This window comes from Limulus polyphemus, unplaced genomic scaffold (assembly GCF_000517525.1).
Source record: "Limulus polyphemus unplaced genomic scaffold, Limulus_polyphemus-2.1.2 Scaffold1519, whole genome shotgun sequence".
NCBI lineage: Eukaryota > Metazoa > Arthropoda > Merostomata > Xiphosura > Limulidae > Limulus > Limulus polyphemus.
Genome location: NW_013667129.1, coordinates 21,116 through 44,579, shown reverse-complemented (window position 1 = coordinate 44,579; position 23,464 = coordinate 21,116). Strand labels below are relative to the sequence as shown.

Sequence of the window (23,464 nt, the reverse complement as noted above, 5' to 3'; positions counted from 1 at the left end):
GTATTTCTGCGGACTTACAAGGCTAGAAACCGGGTTTCGATACCCGTGGTGGGCAGAGCACAGATAGCCCGTTGTGTAGCTTTGTGCTTAACTACAAACACATATAACATAAATATAATATGTAATCGTTTTCCAACCTGTTGCAAAGATATTTGAGAAAAACTAACTTATCTTTATAACACAAAAAGTACTGTGATGACAAAGAGTCGCAAAGTACATGCAAATTGAAAGTAAACAAATCGTTATCTAAGTAACTTAAGTATAATAGCAAATAACAATAGAATAAACTTAAATTTCGAATATTGTGTTTCATAATATCTAACTACATTTATTTTGATACATATATCTATTTACGAAAATAAACTGTCTCCTCAAATAAGTTTTTTAAATGAAATCTATCTTCTGTTTTTGCGTTTTTATAGTATAATTATCCACCGATAGAGTGGTTGGGAAAGGTCAGGTTTATATTATAATTTATAGGACTATGCCAACAATAGACATTTATATATGGCTTGTATATGTTTATGGTTCCAATTTGCTTCATGATTACCGAGGTATCAACTGAATAAAAATTGTGATTAAACACAAGTTATTACATTTTGATTTATAATAAATATGTCTCCAAAACAAAGAAAGATTGCTATAATGGGTTTCCGTTCTGTTGGTGAGTAGGTTAATTATCACATTATCTTATAATGGAATAAAATTTAAACTTCATTTTTCCATGCTATTATTATTTGGGTATTCAATTTTCAGCAATTAGGTAACACGATTATTACTAGTATTACTCAGTTACTGATGCAGGGATTGGATAGCAAGTAATGCTAGATCATAGATGATAAATCATCGTAACTGGTACAGTGATACTGATACTGGTAAGATACTATTCTACTAAACCGCTCTAGGGCCCGGCATGGCCAGGTGGTTAGGGCGCTCGACTCGAAATCTGAGGGTCGCGGGTTCGAATTCCCGTCCCGCCAAACATGCTCGCCCCTTCAGCCGTGGGGGCATTATAATGTGATGGTCAATCCCACTATTCGTTGGTAAAAGAGTAGCCCAAGAGTTGGCGGTGGGTGGTGATGACTAGCTGCCTTCCCTTTAAATTCAAAACAAACTGCTCTAAAGTACTACTAACTTACTAAGTTAATACTTACAGTAACTAATTTGATATAACTGATTTACAGTTAGTAAGATGGTACTTTTAATACCTTAATACTTCTTAATGATAATTATAGTATTGTTTTAAATGGTGAGATGTTGTATTAATTTGTGTAAGGTTTAGCATTAGAACACTGTATCGCCTGTCATTTGTTACTGTGAATGTGTTTGGAGGCAGTCCTTTTTTATTTCAGGTGTAAAACTCAAGAATGTGATATGAATGTATAAATTGATGGACCAGGTGGTTATAGTATTAACTACCTGCTGTCACTGGGGTAAAATGATGAATATTGCAATCTTTGAAATAAAAATTACAAACGTATAGTAAAAAATTGTATTTTACATGTCAGATAGCTCTACACTCCTGCAAAGTTCCAAGATCAAGGATTCTATAAGTTAGGAGAAGTGTAACATTTTCTCCCAGGAAAGTCCATCAAATCCTACAATGTTTATCGTAGGACAGTTTTTGCTGAATTTGCCAGATATATCTTGATGTCAACAGAGTGTGCCTATAATAATATTAAATATATTAAATGCTTAAGAAAGTTTTTATTTGAGTATTCTTTGTTAGACTTTGAATTCACATCATCACAAGTTATTTATTTCTTCTGGTACCACTGTACCAAGTGCTAGTACACATTTTAAATTCTTGCTTTCAGATATTGATACACCCCTGGTAGTTGCATTTCAGACATTTGCACTGAAAGATTCTTTGAGTACAGAAGGTTACTATAATTGTGATTAACAAGATTGTTTCATTTGTACAGCATACCAAGGCAAAGTATATGGAAATGGGGATACTAAGAGTGCCACTTCAAATCATTTAGTTGGTTATCAAGGCAAATAGCATGTGGGCCAGCTAGCTAAACTCACATTATTCAGCTTCTGCAGTGCAGTTTTGCCACCAATGTTAGAAATAGTGCACATTATTGGTTGCTTGTTAGAGGTAATAATAGAATAGAAGTCATCTGAACTGCAGATGCCTTTTTTCCCCTACATTCCTCTAAGTTTTTCAATGATTAACCCAAACTTTAGACCTATTTGCTTCACCAGCTTTTGGTTTTGAAACTTTAACTTTTAATACTAAAATACTGGTTTTAGTATATGGTAACCATAAGCAGTGGAGTACTGTAGACTTTGATGATCCAGGCCCTTGGAGGGGGTTCAGGTGAACCTCTATTTTTGTGATGTAAAAAATTATGCTTATATAGTTATAACACAGCTGCCTTTGGTGTTTAACATTTTGTACATAGTTTACATTCTTCTGAAGAAGAATTAGCATTTTTTTGGCTTGAAATAGTCACATGCAATGGCTTCTGTTGACACTTTGTACTTAGAAGTTTGAAGTTATATTGCTACTGTCAGATTTTGTTGGCCGGATTCTTTACAGTAGGTGTCTATGATTTGTTGGCGATAAATTTCAACAATAAAGAAACAGCAACACAGTCAAATGTATATACAAATGTTCATTACACTGTTGGTTATCACAGTTGTATTCAGAAACTGTATGTAAGTTATTTATGGAAAAGCACTCCAGAAGAATAGAGCATGCTAACATGTTATTTCGGTAGTGCATACATGTTTGTATATGGTAGCCAATGATTGAAATAGTTAATATATTATTGTTGTACAGAGTTTTTTAAATTAGAAATATAATTTAACAGTTAATAACTACTCTGTATGTAGATAGTACAGTACTTTACTATAATAAAACATATACTGTATATATATATATATTCATGCTAATATAAGTCTAGCTCCCCACGCAGTTTTACAACAGAATTATGATTTGTTGACTTTCCATTGGATGTTTGTAGATTTTATGTGAACAGCCATGCAACTGTTTAAGCCAGTGGTTCTCACCGTGGGCCATATGGCCCCCCAAATGGCTACGCAATGTTTCTAAGGAGCCACACGTTAATGACGGAAAATTAGGGGGCCACAGTAGATTCTGAACGGGCCATCGAAACTTCACTGCCCGATTAAAATATTTCAACAGCCCAAGCTAGATTCAAACGTGACAAATATTATTTCTGGATAAGTAGTGAAATAGCTAATAAGTTTCCACAGCTCTGGGAGAAGGCAAAGTTGTATTTTATTGCTTTTCCCTCATCTTATCTGGTTGACTCTGGTTTTAGATGGGTGATTTATTTGCTATCAAAAATATGTAACAGCCTTGATGTTGTGAAGAGAGGTTATCTTCTGTTATCGCTGACCACACTGCAACCGGACATTCAGAAACTTTCAAGTATTCATCAGGCCCAAGGATCACACTGAATAAAATGTAAATGATTAACAGAACATTTTTTACTTGTATAAGTAAGCAGTATGTTATAAACAAAATATTTAAAAACAATTCAATATTGTAAAAATGATATTATGAATATACTATAAAGCAACAGTGTGGAAATAAAGTAACTTTTTTCCTAAATAACAGCATCTATGAAGGGTGGGGGGCCACAGAGATAAATCAAACTCAAAAGGGAGCCATGAGCAAAAGAAGGTTGAGAAACACTGGTTTAAGCTATATTTTCTGCAACTTTCTCATAGCACCTATTTTTTACAAATTTTCTGGGGGGCATGCTGTAGTATTAGCATGCTTTGTATGCTGATTGTGCTTCTCACAATATGTATTGGCTTTTGATCTCACAAATTAGAGCCCCCCCCCCCCTTTTTAAACAGAATATGAACTTGTCATAACATTTTTACTAAAGTAATCTTATCCTAACTAACACTGGTAAGCAATATATTAAACTAAAGGTAGACTATTATGTAGTCCAAATAAATGATTATTTAATCATGAGATTATTTTGTTCCATGATCATCATTGTGCTACTCTGAATGGCTAACAGAATTTTTTAAACATATTTAGAAACCTCAGTTAGAAAGCCAGTTAACTTATAATACTTTTGGGGCATTCTGTTATACTAGTGACTGATAAACCTTTTGCTTTCTAAAATGCATATTTGATAGCTACATGAATTCTTTTTAGGGAAACACAAATTTGTAATACTCAATGAAGCTTAGGGAATAACAGTTTTTTACTCAAGTGCAAACAAGTTTTTAGTATGCTGTAAGTACAACTGATCCTTGTTTTTTTTCTTTATTTTTTGTTTATTGTTATTATTTTTTAACAAAAGTGAATGAAAATTATAAACTTCTCAGCTTAGCCAAACAAATCTTGAATAAAATACAATCTCTAAAATTACCCAAGCTCAAGCTAGACAATGTGTGTGTATCCAGACTGCATGCTCTAATGTAAAGATCTTTGTAGACCTCGCGCTATAGTTGCACCCATTAGCATAACCTCTAGAACCTATTAAATATATATCAAACGTCTTTTTGTTTTTGGCAGAATTTTATATTCTATTTATTCAAACACTAACAGCATACTTGATTCTTAGGTCTGTTGAGAATTCATCAACTGAAAATATGAAATAAAATTAGTAATACCACTCCTTTTGAACTGACTACAGAAAATTCCTAATTATTTAGCTTAACAGTTTCAACTGTTAACATTTTCACATCTTTCTTTAATGGTTTTATTTTTTACTTTATGTCCACTGTAGCAATAATCTCTCCATTCACAAAACAATAAACCATAGCTGGAACCATTACTGTTTCTGGCAGTCCATCAGGCACAATATAAACAAAACACAGCATATGAAATATCACAGATAGTATCATCATATCTATTTTAATCATTCACTAAAACATAATTTCTTGCTAAGTGACTTATATCTACTCACATTTTTGTTTAGCAAATAATAGTAATTTAACAAGTTATGTGTTCCAAAAGAGTACCTTAAATTTAGGTTATAATTGCACTAGTTTTGATTGTTGGAATTTATTTTTATTCTGATTATATTTGCCCCCAAAACATTATTTAATGGTATTTTGTACTTTATTAGTTTAAAAGTGTTATTTATAATAAATGGCACCAATTGTAAATAAATGAAAGTTAAAACGGTGATAATGATAGTATCTGTGGAGACTTCATGCTATAGTGTAAATATCTTTGTAAACCACATGCTATAGTAGCACCTGCAAATGAATTATGAAAACTGTTAGATGAAAAGAAGTGCTTTTATTCTTAGCATAAAAATCACTTTTCACTCAGACTGTCTCAGTAAAGGCTTTGTAAATTTACATACAAATCTTTCATAAAAATAAATTATTAAAAAATCTGACTTTTTTTATGTACAACAGACTTTTAACATTTACCAAAATCTTGCCAAATATTGTGAAGATACACGTATGCACCGATGTTGCTCTTACATGGTTAAACTGAACAAATTTGAATTAATATAAGATTAACAAGGGGCCATTTGGTTCATCTAAAGAAACCTCCTTTCATATATTCATCACAGATCTTTAAGATACTTGTCCAGTCTTCTCTTATAGTACTTCAGTGTTCAGCTTCTACCAAACTTGAAAACAGACTAATTCCATAGGCTGACAACTCTTGTTAGTAAAGTAACACTGCTTTAACCGGAATCATGTCTAAGTTTTAAAAAAATAAATATGCTGAAGAACATATCTGCATCTAAGTTTTTAAAACATACTACTACTTCCCCTAAAATATAAGTTCATGTATTTTCATTTGATAATTCAAACAAAACATCCATAGAAAATTGTCACAATCTAAAAATTATAGAACAACTATCATCTCTGATTCTTCTCTATTCCACAGAAAACAAGTACAAAATAAGTCTTGTCTCATAATTTAAATTGTTTATAGTATAGGTTAAACCTCATTTGGAGTAGTAAGTTCTGTTTGGTCTCCTTATTTTGGTGACAATTTAGAAAAGTGCTCTCAAAATGATTTTAGATTGGAAGGGTATTCATATGAGGAAAGGCTGAAATTTCATGCTTTCACTGGAGGGTCTCAAAAAAGACATGTGTGTTTTTTGAGATTCTTAAAAATTTGAAACTTGTGTAAATTCTGGTAACAAATTCTGCATGCAGTAAGACTACATAACACAAGTTTAAAATAGGGATTTACAAACTTGTTGAGAATATCCATTTGATTTGAAAGGTGGTTGCTTGTGTTTGTGGGAGAGGTGTGACCTGGTGTTAATGGGTCAAAAGGCATTTTGCCATTTTTTTTATTGTTTTTCTGCATGTGCGTTGGCTTAAAACTGCTAATGCTTAAGAATGCAATAGCAATCAAGATATTAAAAGTATAGTAAAGGTGTCAAAAATGAATTAAGCCTCTAAAATTTTGCATGTTAATGAACATTTAAAGCCTTAATATATGATAATCATTGTAAATATAAGATTATTCTCCATTATAGATTAAGAGCATTGCCATGAAATATGTATAGTTATTAAAAAACCTGAATAGTTCTTAAAAATTGTGCAGATTGGAGATATTTAGATATTTTGGGAGAGAGGTCTTCTTTTTCTTTACAGTAAAATCCCTTATTACTTTCCCATTGTTTTTGTTTAAATTTTAATTCAATGTCAGATCAAAGTTTTCAAATATCAAGTTAGAAAAACTACAAACTGTTTATTTTCTAAGATGGTATAGACTAATCTATTTTGGCTTTTATTGATCACTGCTAGTTAATTGTAAAGCTTAATTACTAAAGATCCTGTATTAAGTAGGTTCTTACATATTCTTATATAATGTATAAGTACTTGTACAAACAAACAGTCATTTATATTGACAAAACATGATACCAAACATGTTTACATTTGTTCCATTAAACTACCAGATTCACATTTTATTACATTTTGTTGTAGCAATCTTAACAACTTTCGCATGAACTTTCTTGTCTTTATATATAGGATTTTTATACCTGCCATCTATCAGAAGTGATCTGAGTGTGATAATTTTGCTTATTCATAGTGTTTTTTGTGTAATGTGAAAGTTATAATGCATTAGAAAAATTTTCTTGTGCAATGTAAATAGGAATTTTTAGCAAATTACGATTTTTCTGTAGTAAAATGAAAATTACATGCTGAGATACAAAAACAAATAGTAAAGTTACAATAAATGTTCATCAAGTTTCATCTATTTGTTTAAAGTTAATAACTTGTAGAGTATGTTTACTTTGCTTTTTTCTTGTTTATGTTAGGAAAATCTTCTTTGACAATACAGTTTGTAGAAGGGCAGTTCGTTGATTCTTATGATCCCACCATTGAAAACAGTAAGTCCTTGTCAACTTATATATATATATATATCGTTTAAACTAGTATTTTGATACAGGTACACCACTGATTTCCTGGCATCCTTGGTTCCAGAGCCTTGCTGGATTATCTGTTTTGCTGGACCAACAGAGGTTATATAATAATAATTCAACAATACACCTCTGACCCACTAATTATACTTTGCTTCTTTATATCGTAAACAGTGACGAACCGATACCATACGTATCACACAGTTTCCGCACAGAAACACTACGGTTGAGTTGTTTTAACAGTTCTACCTTTTCTTATATCGATATGGTGCTTATGCTTGAAACTGTCACTTGAACGTTGCTTAGAAGCCATAGCTAGGATTGAATGTAAGCAAAATAAGCTAAGAATCGAACAAAACCGAGGGATCACCACCACCAACTGTAGATGTAAACAATTAACTCTTTCGGGATGGAGGGACTTGATGCCATCTTTAAATTCTCTCTGTTGATATAAATAATTATTTAAACAAATTTCTTTAAATATTTTTTCAGAAAAATGTTAATTTTCAAATACGTTATATTTTGAATTTTCATACACTATTATCAACATTCTGTGTTGTAAAAAATTGAAGAAAAAATCGAAACTAAATATTTGTATCTTGTTAAACTACGTATTCTTGACAACATTCATGAAAAAATTCAAGCAATTTGATCCACTAGTTTAATATTTATAAGAAAATTTTCACAAGTGTGATGTACCTACTTAAAATGTAAGTAGCCCATTCCGAAAGAGCGCGCGCCACATGCAATGCCATCTGTGGCCTTTGAAGCCTTTTTCACATTAGAAAACATCTTAGAATGTTGAATTATTTTAGTGATTTACACCATGGCTTCTTGCAAAAAACTTACAGTAGTAATTAGTTTAAAAAATCATTAAATTGAAATGAAAAATACATACATAATAAAATTTTAAGTTCATGTTAACTGTTTCATCAAGAGGAAAAAAAACATGGGATACCAAACACATATTCATGATAGTAAAAGTAAAACATTCATAGGATCAGGATCTGTAAACATACATTAAAAGTTTTATCAGATTTTCTTGAAGGAATACAGTCATTATCTAGCAAAGGACAAGTAATTTAAGTAAATATTGAATGAACATGACATATTCTGGCTATAGGAAGCAATTTGGGAGTGGTCAGGCTATTGCCACATTGCCATTTCTAGGGGGTCTTGAGGCATGCCCCCCCCCCCTAGAAAATGTTTGAAAAACTTTAATCCTATGAGATTGAATCTTGAGCTATTTTAACTACAAATACTGCATACACACAACATAATGTATTGAATTAAAGAAGCAAGTTTTAATACTTAAGTTGTAGCAATACATGCCATGAAAAAATGGTCAGGCCATGGCCTGACTGGTCTTACTGCTTCTGTGGCCCTGATATTTGCAATTGTCAATTAAAGTTAGTTCATTTTTTTGTATAGTGTACCTAATACAGATATAAATAGTTTAAAATAAAAAGTGAATGAATATATGTATTGTATCTGCTTGACTTACAGTTCTATTAAATAATAATTTTGAAGTTTATATTTAGCACATTAATTTCAACTTTTGAAAATTAAAAAAGAATTATAAAAAACAATATATTCAGGCTTGCAGTTTTCTTTTTTTTTTAATTATAGCAAAACTATGGAAAAAGTTCCAGGAAGATATCCTAAATATAGAGGGTTGAGTACTCTGTTAGAATAATTTTGGATATACAAATTAAAGTCACTTGACAACCACAGATGATATAAATTTACAGTGAAACAAAATGTATCAGAACTACATTTTGACATTGTTTGGCATTTCATAGGCAGTGGAATAATAAGGGGGGGGTACTTATCCCCCAGGCACCAGGTTTGGGGGAGTGCCAAATTAACAACCAGTTTACCCAGAATTTAGCTGTTCCCTTAAGGCTAAGGTTCATTAAAATGTTTTTATGCTCGACATCAAATACTAGTATATCGTCAGAAATATCATGCCCAAGAAAAATCCCTGGTTTTCATAATTAAATTGATTAAAATAAACTGACATCTCATAGCTGATAGGAAATTTAGCAATTTTGTGAACACCTGACAATTTGAGGCTGTATTTATCAAGCTGTTAAGGGATTTTTGGCGGCCCAAATAATTCTATCTCAGATTTATTCATCTTATAATAATACTAATCAGGAGAGTTGTGGTGTATTTTTATATTAATCTGGAGTATAATATGTAACATACAAGTCAGAGATCTTAATTAGCTAATGATTCAAATTCATAAAGAATAATCCATAGCATCCATAAGTTTGGCAGCAATGACAATATGGTGAGATACAGTGCCACGTAAAGTTAGAAGTTAGAAAGTAAGAGTGTAAAGGGTGGGTGGAGTTTGGGATTTTTTTTTTGGAGGGTGTGTGTGCCCCAAATTATGTTCTTCTCCTGGGTACCAGACACCCTCACTACACCACTGTTCATAGGTAGTATGATGCCACCAAAAATTGATTGCTTTTGGAAAGGATATGTAACAACTCTTTTTTTTGGTGCATGATGTTTCTACACTATGATCATAAAGATGGGTTTGGATTAAGGATTTAGAATTTCTAAGACAGTGGATATACCTTGTAAAACAAAGGAATATAGATTGACTTATATAGTGATTAATTTTCTGTTTGATGAGTAAAATTGGGAAGCAAGACATAATATATGGGCAAAAAAAAAAACCTTAATGTCTCATAGTTTATATATGAATTGATAAATGAAACTTCAGTGAGTGCCACCTTAAAAGTATTTGTTTATTCAAACAATTTTGTAGACTTTCCATTTAATTCTGCACATTCACTACATAGAGTATCTACTAGAAGGGGGAAAAAAAGAGTGGCTCATTGTGAGCAATACAGAAACCCCAGCTGTTGTAAATTTGAACAATTCAGAGCATAGAATTGACATTTCCTCAATGAATGGGTGGGCTTCATCCTGTTTTCTACATTTAGTGAATGACTATATAGTGAGCCAGTCACTGTACCATGTGGGTCATCTTCACTAATAGTCTTGTAAATAGAACTGATAAATGTTTGAAAAGTATTAAAAACATATGGTATTCCATCCCATTCATGGAGACTTCTGAGCATCTGTTCACACACACATGCATACACAAAAATCATGTAAACTTAGGATTTATTTAAGACCAAATTTTCAATAGTTTGCTGTTTGAAATTAAACTTATTTGTGAATATTTGGAACATTTTTCATTATAGGAAAAGAAAAAAGGGAATGTAGATCAAAGTTTTTATTTTAAGAAGTTATAGTTTTTCATTACTTCACATTACTTTGATCATTTATATAGGGAAATACTGATGAATCAAATTTCATGTAATATTTTGTAAGGTTATTTAGGCAGGTAGATAATGTCAAAAAGAGTATTAGGTGTTTTCTAACAACATTTGTAATTTACAATTAGGTATGAAGTATACTGCTCTGTGTTATTTGACAAATGAAAGTTTGTGAAGAATTTATAAATTGTTTTGTATGTGTGTAGTAATAACTTAGATGCAGTAATAGGAGAGAGCAATTTTAATAACTAATTTTAAATTTTTGTTTTTTTTAATAGCTTTTACAAAGACTGTCAAGATTCGTGGCCAGGAGTATTTTCTTAAATTGGTGGATACTGCTGGGCAGGTAAAAAAAGAAATAATAATAAAAACTGAGATAACCTATTTTTCTTCAGTAAGCTCACCAATTTTCAGTTAGGAAAAATACAGCATAATAGACTCAACCATAAATATTAACGTGTATTTATGTGTGATTAGTTTAAAACATTTATTAGAAGGATAACATTGGCATTTTGTTTTTTTTGGTTATAATATTAGGCATATTAAGTCTAAATAAGCATAGATGATAGATGAGGGAATATAATATTTATTACATTGGAATTCAAATTAACAATGATATTATTTTATTTAAAAATGTTATCAATTTCATACGTTTTTTTTCTAATACATATGATAAAAAATTAGCTTAAGTGTTTTTTTAAGTTTCAAATTATTTTATGTAAAAAATTAAAATTCTTTTTTGTTAAAATTGTATGAATTTTTATTAATGTATTTTGAACATTTTTTTGTTTTTTACTGTGATAACTTATCAACAGAGAAGGAAGGTTAATATAATCAATGAAAAAAGTCATAATTTTGTTTGTGTTCATAAAGAATTCACCATTTCTTTTAGATAGTACTGTCATGTTCTTGTCTAATATGAATTTCTTTTACTAAAGAAATATGCATTTATACCAGAAACAGAGAATATTAAAATGGTATTTATTTTTTCTTTTATAGGATGAGTACTCCATTTTTCCTCAGTCATATTCTATGGACATTCATGGTTATGTTTTAGTTTATTCTGTAACATCAGCTAAAAGGTATGCTTCCTGGAGTATTCTCTAGTTTAATTAAGAAAATTAGTATAATATGTGCAGGGCATTAGGCACAAAGACCAGATATTATAATAGATACAAATGTACATAATATGATTATTTCATTTCTCAGCAGAAGAATTAAAGAAAAAAATCCAGATAATATGCAAATCACCCTTCAGAAATAGGAAATGTTTGATTAATATAATGTTCTTATGAAAATAAAAATAAAACTATGTGCAAAAAAAAATGCATAAAAAACCTATTAGACTCAGACTAGACATGCATATAAATATTCATATTCAAAAGTTGCCTGTAGTAAGTTATATAATTACAATATATTTTCACAGACTTTCACAATTCCTATGATAAAACAAAAAGAATATTTGGGAAAATGTTTGAAAAAAGCATTATTAAGTATTGGATATTTAATATTACATGATTGGAAGACTGAATTGTAATGAATTTTAAGAGGCTTAAAGCAATGTGCAGTAGTAATTAGGATATATTTGTGTGTTCAGTTGTTTAAATATGTACAACTTAGACATTAATTTTCACCTAGCTTTGAAGTGGTGAAGGTCATTTATGAAAAGTTGCTGGATATGACTGGAAAAGTGCAGTAAGTATCAATATTTTATAAACAAATGTATTAAGAACTTAAAAGTCATAGAATCAGAATCATTAAATAAGAAACATAATAATTCAACTGCATTAAGTAGGTAGAAATTTCTTTCTTCAGAGGTGAATTAAAATAATCTTAATGGATTTCCAATTCATTTCAAAGAAGTAAAGATTTTTTATCTTCAAAAAGTTCTCAGATTTGACATTTTGTGGTTCAATAAATTACCTCTTTCCAAACCAAGTGGATCAATTTGACCCATCTTGGAAGGGTGAAAATATAAATACTTTAACTCTGAATTTACTATGTATATTTCTTCACAAAATTTGGCTAGCTTTTAGTAAATGTTATAAGTTTATTTACATACATTGATAAATTGTTTCATTAAATTTTGAATGTAAAATGCCGTGACATGCTTATTTTTTGGTGCTGTTGTACACAAGGGATTAAAAAAACTCTTTTCTCTCATAGGTTTGCTCTTTTTGTATTATTAATTAATATATATTGAAGAATGCTTGCTCTTGATTTGGGGTCAGAGCTTCTTGATGTTATAAAACAAATAGTTTATAACACTGATTGTTTTTAGAAACAAGAGAATATTGGAACCATTATGTAATTAAATGCTGGAAATATAACTATTAAAATACATCATTTATTAAAGTTCCTGTGCCAAAAAGTAATGATTTATTTAAGAATGACTACGTAAATATAGATAACAACTGAAAATCACATATTTTTGCATTTTAATTATATTGAGTTTACAGTAAATATAAGTTGATTTAAAAAATTTATATTTTATTTAGATTTAAAAAGAAAAAGAAAAATAAGTAATTTATTTGTCCAAAAAACTTGAAGAAAATATTTTATGAGTTCTAAATTGTTATAAAAAAATGTGAAGTTATTTCAGAAACAAGTTTAAAAGGTGTAGTTTGTGTACAGATTTATCAAGAAACGAAAAATGGTACTTCAGAAAGAGTAAAGTAGCAAATTTTGTGCAGAATTTTGTAGTTTTAAATAATTACTGAGATAAGTTACACATTACTGAATCAATTTTTATCAGAAAAACTGAAACAATTGTAACTGGGAAATAAATTCTGATAGATACTAAAGTTACATTCCAGAAAATCATATCTCTCCAAAAAATGTTGACCTTTAAAAAATGAGAGAGAATAATTCATTTGGAAGACAAAAAGACAACTACACACCAGGACAAAAGAACATTGTTACTGAACCAAGATTATGAATTTTTGAAACATCAACTCTTGTTGATCACACTTGTTTCACTAGCAATATTTAGTATGCTGATAAGTCATTGTAGTTTTGCATGTTGTTGGCTAGTGTTCATTGATACAGTACCTGATTATCTTAAAGAATCTGAACATCATCGACTGATATTATGTAACACGTAGACAAGAACACTTGTAAATGGTCGAGGCAGTCTTTATTAAAAATAAAAACTATATGCTATTAAAAACTGTTATATTACTCTTTATTAATTCACCCAGATCGTGAGCCAACATAAGTATGTAATCACAGAGGTATTTTTTATCTTCATAAAGAAAAGTTCTTCTAGTCTATTTTAATACATAAATTATCATATTATGTGGCTGCAAATCTTTTAGCAGTTGATTAACCCTTTTGTAATGGGTAGGTCAAAGTGCACATGTCACAACCTATTACAGAGTTACATTCAAAATTTAATTAAACTACTTTATTATCAATGTATACGAATAAACTTGGCATCAGAATCTAGTTAATAAATGAGATTTTAATATTAAATAAATTTTAAGTTCTTAATTTTTATAAGGAAATATTTAAAAAAATCCTCAGTCCTTCCTCTTCTCTAATTTATGTATCACAATTCTCAGATGTATGGAATTGAACATAAATTACTTATTATAATATAGATATTACTCAGGCAAAGCATAATTTTTATAGCCTTTAATCTCATTTGTTGACAGAGCCATAAACTAGAAAATCAGATGTACCTGCTGTGTCCACCTGTCACATCCTCTCTTTCACAAATTGCCAATAGTTTTCTCTGACATTTTGTACAATATTATTTGTATCCAATAGAAAGCCAGAGTTTTAATCTGTCAAATGATGTATTATATCATGTTGTTTTCTGTACAGGGCATTGTCTATTTCATTGTTCAGTTTGAAATTGTTTCTCATGGGAATCACATTGACAAGTTTAGCTGAATTTTTAAAGACTTTTATCACACAGTTAGAAAGCCAGAAAAATTATGATAGTTATGGGACTTTGTTTGCTTTTTGCATGTTATTATTCTGTGTTCTTAGGTGCATTATTTAATTAAATAGAAAATTAGCTAAAAAGTAGGCATAAGTTTTCATCAACAGTTGTCAGCAAAAAAAAGACCCAGGTACGTACTATAATTCTTGATTTTCATGTGTGTTATTTATTCATTACTATAAAAGTAACTAAAATGTAAAAATTAAAAACTTGTTAGATAAGTCAAGGTAATTAAAAAATAATAGATAAAATAAAGTTTTTCTGAAAAAAAAGTTTGATATTTGTTTAAGGGGTTTTAGAGGTTACATGAATGAAATTTTTCAGATGAAAAGTATTTTTAATCTTAACATGGAAATCTCTTTGTACACGGAGCAGTCAACACTTCGACTCCATATATTTATGGATAAAGTTTTAGTAAAAATACTTAATTAAAAATTCTGTATTTTTGTCTACAAAAGACTTGTAATGTTTACTGAAAGCTTACCAAATTTTGTGAGGGCACATTAAGTACTTTCAAAGTTATAGTATGTATACCTTCATGGATACATGGGGGTTACAAGGTTATGTAAAATACACAAGCTTGTTGGGAAAGGGTTAAGGTGGAAAGAAGCATTCACACAGCTTTGTACCTTGTGAAAACATTTTGAAAATAGTCAGCTTTTAAACTAAACAGATGAGATGACAAACATGCTTTTGTTTTTTAAATTTATGCATTAACATAAAAGAAAACATTAATTTTTTCACACGTTATAGTGCAAACTGGGGATCCTTGTAATTTTTAAACAATTTATCAAAGCTCATTTTATTTTCTTTATAGTTTAGATCATTCATTTAAAAGTTTATGTCCAGTGATGTGTATATATTTAAAATAATATTTATATAATTAGTGATGTATCATTATATTGTTAAGTTATGCACAGATATACTGATATAGCACTTTATCATTTTATGTTTCAGTGTGCCAATAGTGTTAGTTGGAAATAAAGTTGACTTGCACATGGAAAGGTAAAAAAACAACTTTGCTGGTGTTTTTATTGATGATAATTTCTATGTGCTACAAGTATAATCACCATCAATGCTATCAACTGTATATATTATATTAAAAATAAATAACCAATTTGAAATAGAGACATGTATTAAAATGGTATGTAAGCATAAGACTTGTTTCTTTATCTATTGCAATACATGTGTATTGAATTAGTTTATGTTAAAAACAGAATACAGTATTTAAAACAGATAGAATATTATTATATTTTTTATGGAATTTTATAGTAATTAAAAAATGATGTAAAAGTGAATTGTCAGTAAATTGTCTTGTATGTCTCCATTAATTCAGTATGCTACAATATACTGGTCTCACTTACTATCTTGGTATATTTGAATGTTGAGGTTTTGAAATTTTTTACTTGTTAAAACAGTGATTTTTTTTTTTACTTAGTGATACTGCTTTGTATATGATAAGTTTCATTACTTGTACATTTTGACTGTAGAACTAAAGTTTGGTATTTGACTGATAAAAAAATGAGCATTGTGGTTAGTCAGATATGATAACATATTGCTAATAATTTTTACTGTCAAAGAAATATCAACAAGCATTAAATATTTTATTGAACATTTTTTAACCTCATATATTGTAAGTTTGTGAAGATCTTGCTAGGCTATGGTCAAATCTTAATATATTATTTAGAAAGTAAAGTTTTTTTTCCACTTATAACTTCAAGTGCATAATAAACTCAGCAAAATGTATCTATATCTTATCTCTGTGTGTTGTAACTGTATACTTTCTTTTAACTTATACCAGAACTTCAACACTATTATTCTTTAACTAGGCTATAACAAATCATCTGCCAAAACAGTATCACAGACTAGTAAATAGGTTCCTAAAATCTCTACTTTTCCAACATGAATTTGATCTTCTGTTATCAATTGTTTCACTGTCCTGTTTCCTGCCATTATTTTATTCAATATAATATTCACAACATTAAAGTTTTCCATTATCTGCTGTTTGTATGTTGGGTACAAATTATTAAATTGTCCTGTACTTAGGGATTTTCAACAGTACAGGGTTCATAAAAGTCCTGAAAATCCCTGAAAGTCATGTATTTTTGTAAATATATTTTTCAGCACTGGAAATCATAGAAAATTTGTTTTTTCTTTAATTGGAAGTTTCTGTAAAAATCCATGAAAGTCTAATCCAATATCTCTCTCATCCCATATTTTTATTGATGAGAAGCTGTACCATTATGTATCTCAGTTCTGCAATAAATGACCTTTAGAAAATGTAACTAACAAAATGGGAAGTAATTGACTTGGCAATATGTACTGATCAGTAACAGGCTTTGAACTAGGTATCTCTGTCTGCAAGCAGACAGATGTCACCTGAGAGTTGGTAGAATGATATTGTTAACATAAAATAAGCTCAAGACTTGTTTGTCATAAAAATGTTGTTAGGATAAAAACATAAACATGTCAGAAATAATTAACACTGTTTCTAGCATAAGTTCTTCATTAATAAAGAGAAGAGAGAGAAAAATGCAAATCCAACTAGTAACAATATGGTAGAATAAGTACCATAAACCTAATTACTGTGCAAGAAATATTTACCTTTAAAGACGGCCCATCAACTTATACCTGGTTAAGTCATTTGTTAGGTAACCAGTGGTCAGTCTAGGCTGGAATAATTTGCTTGATATTTTGGCCTCATTGCTATATATTTGAGGATAATCTTCTGCTTTTTAAGGGACAGTCAGCACTGAAAATACACTAATGTGATGTGTGTTATTAATATGATTTTGTCTCTTTATGTTCTTAGTAGTTTTAATAATAATTTTACTTGTAAACATCATAACCTCTGATGATTGATACACATGATAGCACCCTTGACAACAAATAGTTATACAGAACAGTTACTGATTTTCAACAGTGAGTATGCATTATCATACAAGAAAAGTTACAGACTGAATACCTTGTTGAAATATAAAATTTGTATCATCCTGTAAGGTTTCCATTTCGTTAAAATGATCTTTGTTTGGTGGAATTGCAGCAGTAAACTAATGTTTAAAAATAGTGGAATTCAGTTATGTGGGAAAACCATGAGATATACAACATTGTTAGTGTGCACAACAATGGGAAAGTGGTGTCAGTAACAATATGACTGTGAACCTATGCTTTGCAGACATGGTGAACATGTCATGATGCATGTTTGGTACAGGTTGACTCATTGCCCTATTGAAAAGTTGAAATAATATCTTTATTAAATACTAGTTAGATTTAGTTGCTCATTAGAGGAGTTTTAACTCTGTTCCAGCCACAGTATTTGGTAGAAAGACATGAGGCTTTATCATTTATTATTAAACTGAAGTTGGAAAAAGCTGAAATATACTTAAGGGAGTGTAAATGACAAAGAATTCTTTAGTTTGCTTTATTCAGTAACGTTCAATCATTTATAATTTTTTAGCAACCCCTTTTTGTTCATTTTGATCAAGTGTTTGATCAAGCTATTGCGAAAATTTTTATCTAATATGATAAAACATTAATTTAAATTTTGGTGGAGTTCAGGTTCTTCTAAAAATCAGTAAAATAGATCCTGGAAAGTGATGTTTAGTCCTGGCATTCTTTTATTTTATTTTTTTACATTAGCTTGTGTGAATCATGACTGGAAAGGGGTTTTACTTGCATAAAAAGCACACAAACAAATAACTGAAAGTTCTCTCTTTTGGCAAGTAGTTCAGTAATCCAGTAATTCTTAACTTGATGTAGGCTTCTGATACTTGATGACTTCATTGGAGTTGGAAATGATAGCATACATAACATATTCTTTCATACTTTCAGTTTCATTATTATCCATTTCTATTGATATTCTCTACTCTGGAGTGATTTACTTGCTACTGAAATTACAGTAATCAGAATATCCTTGACCAGATATTTTGCTTGAAACCTCTCCATCACAGTTGGAGAACATGTAAGGCAGAGTTTAACAAATGATCTATAATACAATCAACTTGCATCACCTACTCAACTGAGCTTTTGATTTTCCATGACTAGAGGTACATTTGTTAGTTCAGGAACAAAATATCAGCTCAAACTTCTCACCTCACTTTTTAAAAGCTAATACAGGATATTGAATGAAACTCAAAATTTATTTTCACACAGAAATAAATCAGCATCAAGCCAACATATACTGAAAACAAGTATTTTTTTATTAATATTGATTTTTATTTTCATAACACTAGTTAAGACCATATTTTGTGCAGTTTTAAATTTATATTACATCATGCAACCTATTGGCTAAGGCTAGAGTATGTCAAAAAAATATCTAGATAAGCTTTTGTCTTTTTATTAGACTTAAAGTGACTTTTCAAAGTGATTAATTTTGACACTTGTTCATATATTCAGTTCAGTACTTGTAAAGGGAATTTATACAAATATGGCAAAATTTACTAGTGGTCAGATAATATGCTGTGAACTGATTGGTCAGCTAGTAATGATTGGTTAGCCAGTACATTAACTTACCAACCCTATATAAAACTAGTCTGTTGCCTCGTTATATTAGTTGTTTTTTGATTTATGTTGATGTTTCTGGAGATCAGGGTAACAAATATCAATTTAATGGGTGCATGTTGATTAGTTGGTGTATCATTTATAAAAGAGAAAGTGTGATTAATTTTTAGAGTAATTTCCTACGAAGAAGGCAAGAAAACGGCTGATGATATGAAAGCAGCTTTCTTAGAAGCTTCAGCAAAGCAAAACCAGGTTGGTGGTAACTTACTAACTTTCATTTGTAAACTTGGTAGTGAGAAATTTTTGTTTTGTACTCAGGATGTCATATTCATAGTTAGAATCTCGGTAACAGTTAATATTTGCAAAAAATATAATTTCATGCACTTTGCAAAGTTTTCAGTTTATTTAAATATAAGTTTTCAGTCTGTTTTTTTTTAAACTTACAATAAGAAATAGAGGGGAAATGGACATTGGTGTATTCAGTCTGTTGTTCTTAATATTTCTATTTTTTATTTTAGTATTAAAAAACATGTTATCAAAAAATTGAGAATATAATGAGTATTGTATAAGTTTGATGACTGATTGAAGAATATTGTTACACTAAAATACCAGAAATTGGAGGTAATGTACCATTTTACATGTTTTTCTAATTAAAGGATTTCCTAAAAATAAATGTTCTTCTCATTGCATAAACATATTATTTAGATGTTCTAACATCTTGCATTATTGCACCCTTTGTCCTTCTCATGCTTATATATATATATATATAATATGATATATGATGAATGAATATACATAACCTGAACAGTAGGTAAATATGCAATACCATGTAATCTGAAAGAAAGAATAAATCCAACTTTATGGAACAAGAAGAAGTTTATATGGATACAAGTGTCGAAACATGTATGCATAAAACTTGTTCCATAATAGTGGATCTACGGTTACAAGTGTTGAAACATGTATGCATAAAAATTGTTCCATAATAGTGGATCTACGGTTACAAGTGTCGAAACATGTATGCATAAAAATTGTTCCATAATAGTGGATCTATGGTTACAAGTGTCGAAACATGTATGCATAAAAATTGTTCCATAATAGTGGATCTACGGTTACAAGTGTCGAAACATGTATGCATAAAACTTGTTGCATAATAGTGGATCTACGGTTACAAGTGTCGAAACATGTATGCATAAAACTTGTTCCATAATAGTGGATCTACAGTTACAAGTGTTGAAACATGTATGCATAAAAATTGTTCCATAATAGTGGATCTACGGTTACAAATGTCGAAACATGTATGCATAAAACTTGTTCTATAATAGTGGATATAAAGTTTCTTTTATATATATATATATATTCTTAACAATTTATTATGCACATATATACCACACCACTCAGCTGCCTTCAAGAATCCTTTGTGGTCTACCTTAATAGAAAAAAAAATCTGGAGATTTGTTCAGATTTCATTTGCTTCTTGTTTGTATAGTGAGAATTGTGGACAGACAATACCTTTACATTTTCAGAATTTAATATTAGTTTTTAAATCTTCCTCAGAAGTTCTTGATTTCATTATGAAGGTACTGAAATTGTTTTGAAACTGTTGGGTAACAAAAGGAAAAAAAGCAGGAAACACTCAAATTTAGGTACATTTGAATCATGGTTAGACAAAGCAAAGTATTGAATAATATGTCAACCATTCTATAACTGCTATATCTGGTGCCATTGAGGCATTTTGCCTAAACCAAGGCTAGCTGGAATATATGTGAGACATAATATTAGTTGAGACATAACTGTATTACCTAAAATTGCATAACAACAACTCTTACTGTGTAAATTGAATTGGTAATTTTTCAATAGTGCAAGAGATGAGTACTTATTCAAAGACATTTTAAAATTGAAATGGTTAAACATTTTGTGACTCATTCTTCAAAGTATCATGTAAGTATAGTTTACAACATCCTAAACAGATTAAGGAAACTGTACTTTTCTTTCAGAGTGTTACAGATATCTTCCACACAACTATAATGCAGATTGAAAAAGCAGATGGAACTGTTCAGGAGAAGTCTGGATGTATGGTGTCTTGAAATTTACAGCCTTGTACAAAAATTCAACTCTAATACTTATCACAAACTGATATTACTTTGTGCCTCACCAATACTGAAAACCTGAAGACAAGTTCAAGGAATTTACAATGTAAATTTTATTATGTTGACTTGAAATGTAGCTGCATTTCAAGAAGTTTCTAGTATATTGTGCCTCAACGAAGGAGTTTTCAGGGTTCTGAAATATTTGTCAGGCATCTAAGTATTAAAAAACAAAAAAATTAAAAAGACAGCAATAAAGAAGAATATTGGAACTTTTCTGTTATGTTTTGATGAATCATGTTATCCTGATAAATGATCTTCTTTCTTTAACTGCTGAAGATTATCTGAAGCCAAATTAACTTGGCAGAAACTAATATGCATGAAACAGATGCTAATTATTGGCTATTAGAATTTTGATGTTAGCCTGAAAGATCTTGTAAATAGTGACTTTGATTTATTAGTTACAAATACTTCTTTATGAATAGAAATTTAGAAGGTATTAGATAACTACACATGAGTAAGTTATTTAATGTATAATCAATTCCACATGCAACGTAGTTATAAAGGGCAAAATATGTACTATATGTTTGTAGATCAATATTCATATTTTGTAAATATGGTTACTTCTTTAACTGTTGAAACTGGGAAATAAGATTATCAAACTAATACATAGTGTCTTAGTAAAAAAAAAGTATTTTGTTGACTTCTAATGCCCAAATCTGGAGTAAGGAGTTGTGGTAAAGACAGCTTGGATATATATCATTTTGTGAGGGCAAATAAAAAATATCTGCACAATTGTTTCTTATTTAAGTTTAGACTACTCTTTCTTGCAGGATAAACTTTTGACTTTTCATTAAATAAAGTCCGATTTATCTGTTGGTAATAAACTTTTCCTATGATAGTTTTATGGTTTTAAGTTTGTTTACTATTACAAATAAAATTAGTTATGGGGTGATTTAGAACTTTAAGTGTTTTTGTTTTTTTATATTATGTGAGAAACAAAATAAAATCATTGAAAAATAGAACAATATACCAGTTGTAATGGCTTATTGTTTTTAATTTTTAGCTAAAAGAGTGAGTTTTCAACAACATCTATTGACTGTTAAAGATAATTTTAATCTTAAATAAAACCGAATTTCAGAAATGTTAAGACATATTACTGTTCACTCCATTTCTTTTTTTAACATTGTATGTTTCAAGTATTTTCACAAAAACTTTAATTTTGTGAGTAATATTTGTCAACATTTTACCATCCCTTCATCTGCACAGTAAGGTTATAAAACAATTTATCCTGAATATGGCAAATGAGGAAACTGGCAAATGAACAGTTTTTTTAAGTCATAGTAATTTTTCATCAATTCAGATTCCAATTTTAACTTTATGTTACTTTAACTATAAAGTTATGAGTCAGCCATTCAGAAATTGTGGGGGGGGGGGGGGCAACATTGAACTAGAAAAAACACACGTTCCAATTTTATCATCGTTATATATGTCACCTTAATACTAACAATCGTGAGATGGCCATTCAGTAATTCCCAGGTGACAACTTTGAACATGATGAAATACACTAGAGTAATTTCTCACATAAAAGTTTATGGTTTGATTTGATTTTTGCTTTGAAGAAGGCAATGAAACTCCCAAAATGTTTTGGTGACAATGAAAGGTTACTTTTGCTTAGGGCGATTCTATTTTTAACCTTGATTTGCAATGAATATGGTTTTCAACATATTCATGACATCTATGACACTATGAATGTAGTATAAACAATAATCAATGTTCATTTATTTCTCAATACTATCAATCACTGAATGATCTAAGACAATGAACCTAGTTGCAATGACAAATTATTTTACTCTTACTGTTCTTTCTTGTCATCTAACATTTTTGGGCTTTCTGATTGCTTTAACTTCAACAAGAACGTCATTGTGACTGCATCCACAACTCTTGCATTTCACGTTAACGTTACACTTTCCAGTTTTGCACAAAGTCTATGATAAACATGGCTGTTGAACATTCTCCCAGTGTATACTAACTAGTTTAACACTGAAAACAGCTCTTCTGTAGGTCAATTACTTTGAAAAAGACAATGGATTTTCATCAAAATCTTGATATGAGTTGGACTTATTTTTGAAATGATTTCTCTACAATAGGTAAACCAATGAGCATAAAAGTTGTACTGTTTGAAAGTGCTAACACTAAATTGTTGATGGAAGACAGCTTTAGGGCTTTTGATCATTTGGCATGTAATGTGATCCAAAACAGCTACTAACTTACATACAACTAACTACT

At 29.9% G+C, this 23,464-nt stretch overlaps 1 protein-coding gene across 2 annotated transcripts; it reads left to right on the top strand.

Moving 5' to 3' along the window:
- Nucleotides 1–436: 436 nt before the first annotated feature.
- LOC106463931 (GTP-binding protein Rheb homolog) lies at nucleotides 437–21,248 on the top strand. 2 transcript variants are annotated; one of them, XM_013924017.2, is made up of 8 exons: nucleotides 437–664; nucleotides 7,242–7,313; nucleotides 10,921–10,988; nucleotides 11,642–11,724; nucleotides 12,281–12,337; nucleotides 15,549–15,596; nucleotides 19,262–19,343; nucleotides 21,086–21,248. In XM_013924017.2, exons 1-8 carry the CDS (start codon nucleotides 616–618, stop codon nucleotides 21,173–21,175), a joined length of 549 nt encoding a protein of 182 aa, XP_013779471.1. In that variant the 5' UTR covers nucleotides 437–615; the 3' UTR covers nucleotides 21,176–21,248. The 2 variants fall into 2 exon arrangements, with proteins under 2 accessions (XP_013779471.1, XP_022247277.1); XM_022391569.1 differs by lacking the exon at nucleotides 437–664 and adding an exon at nucleotides 821–875.
- Nucleotides 21,249–23,464: the final 2,216 nt, after the last annotated feature.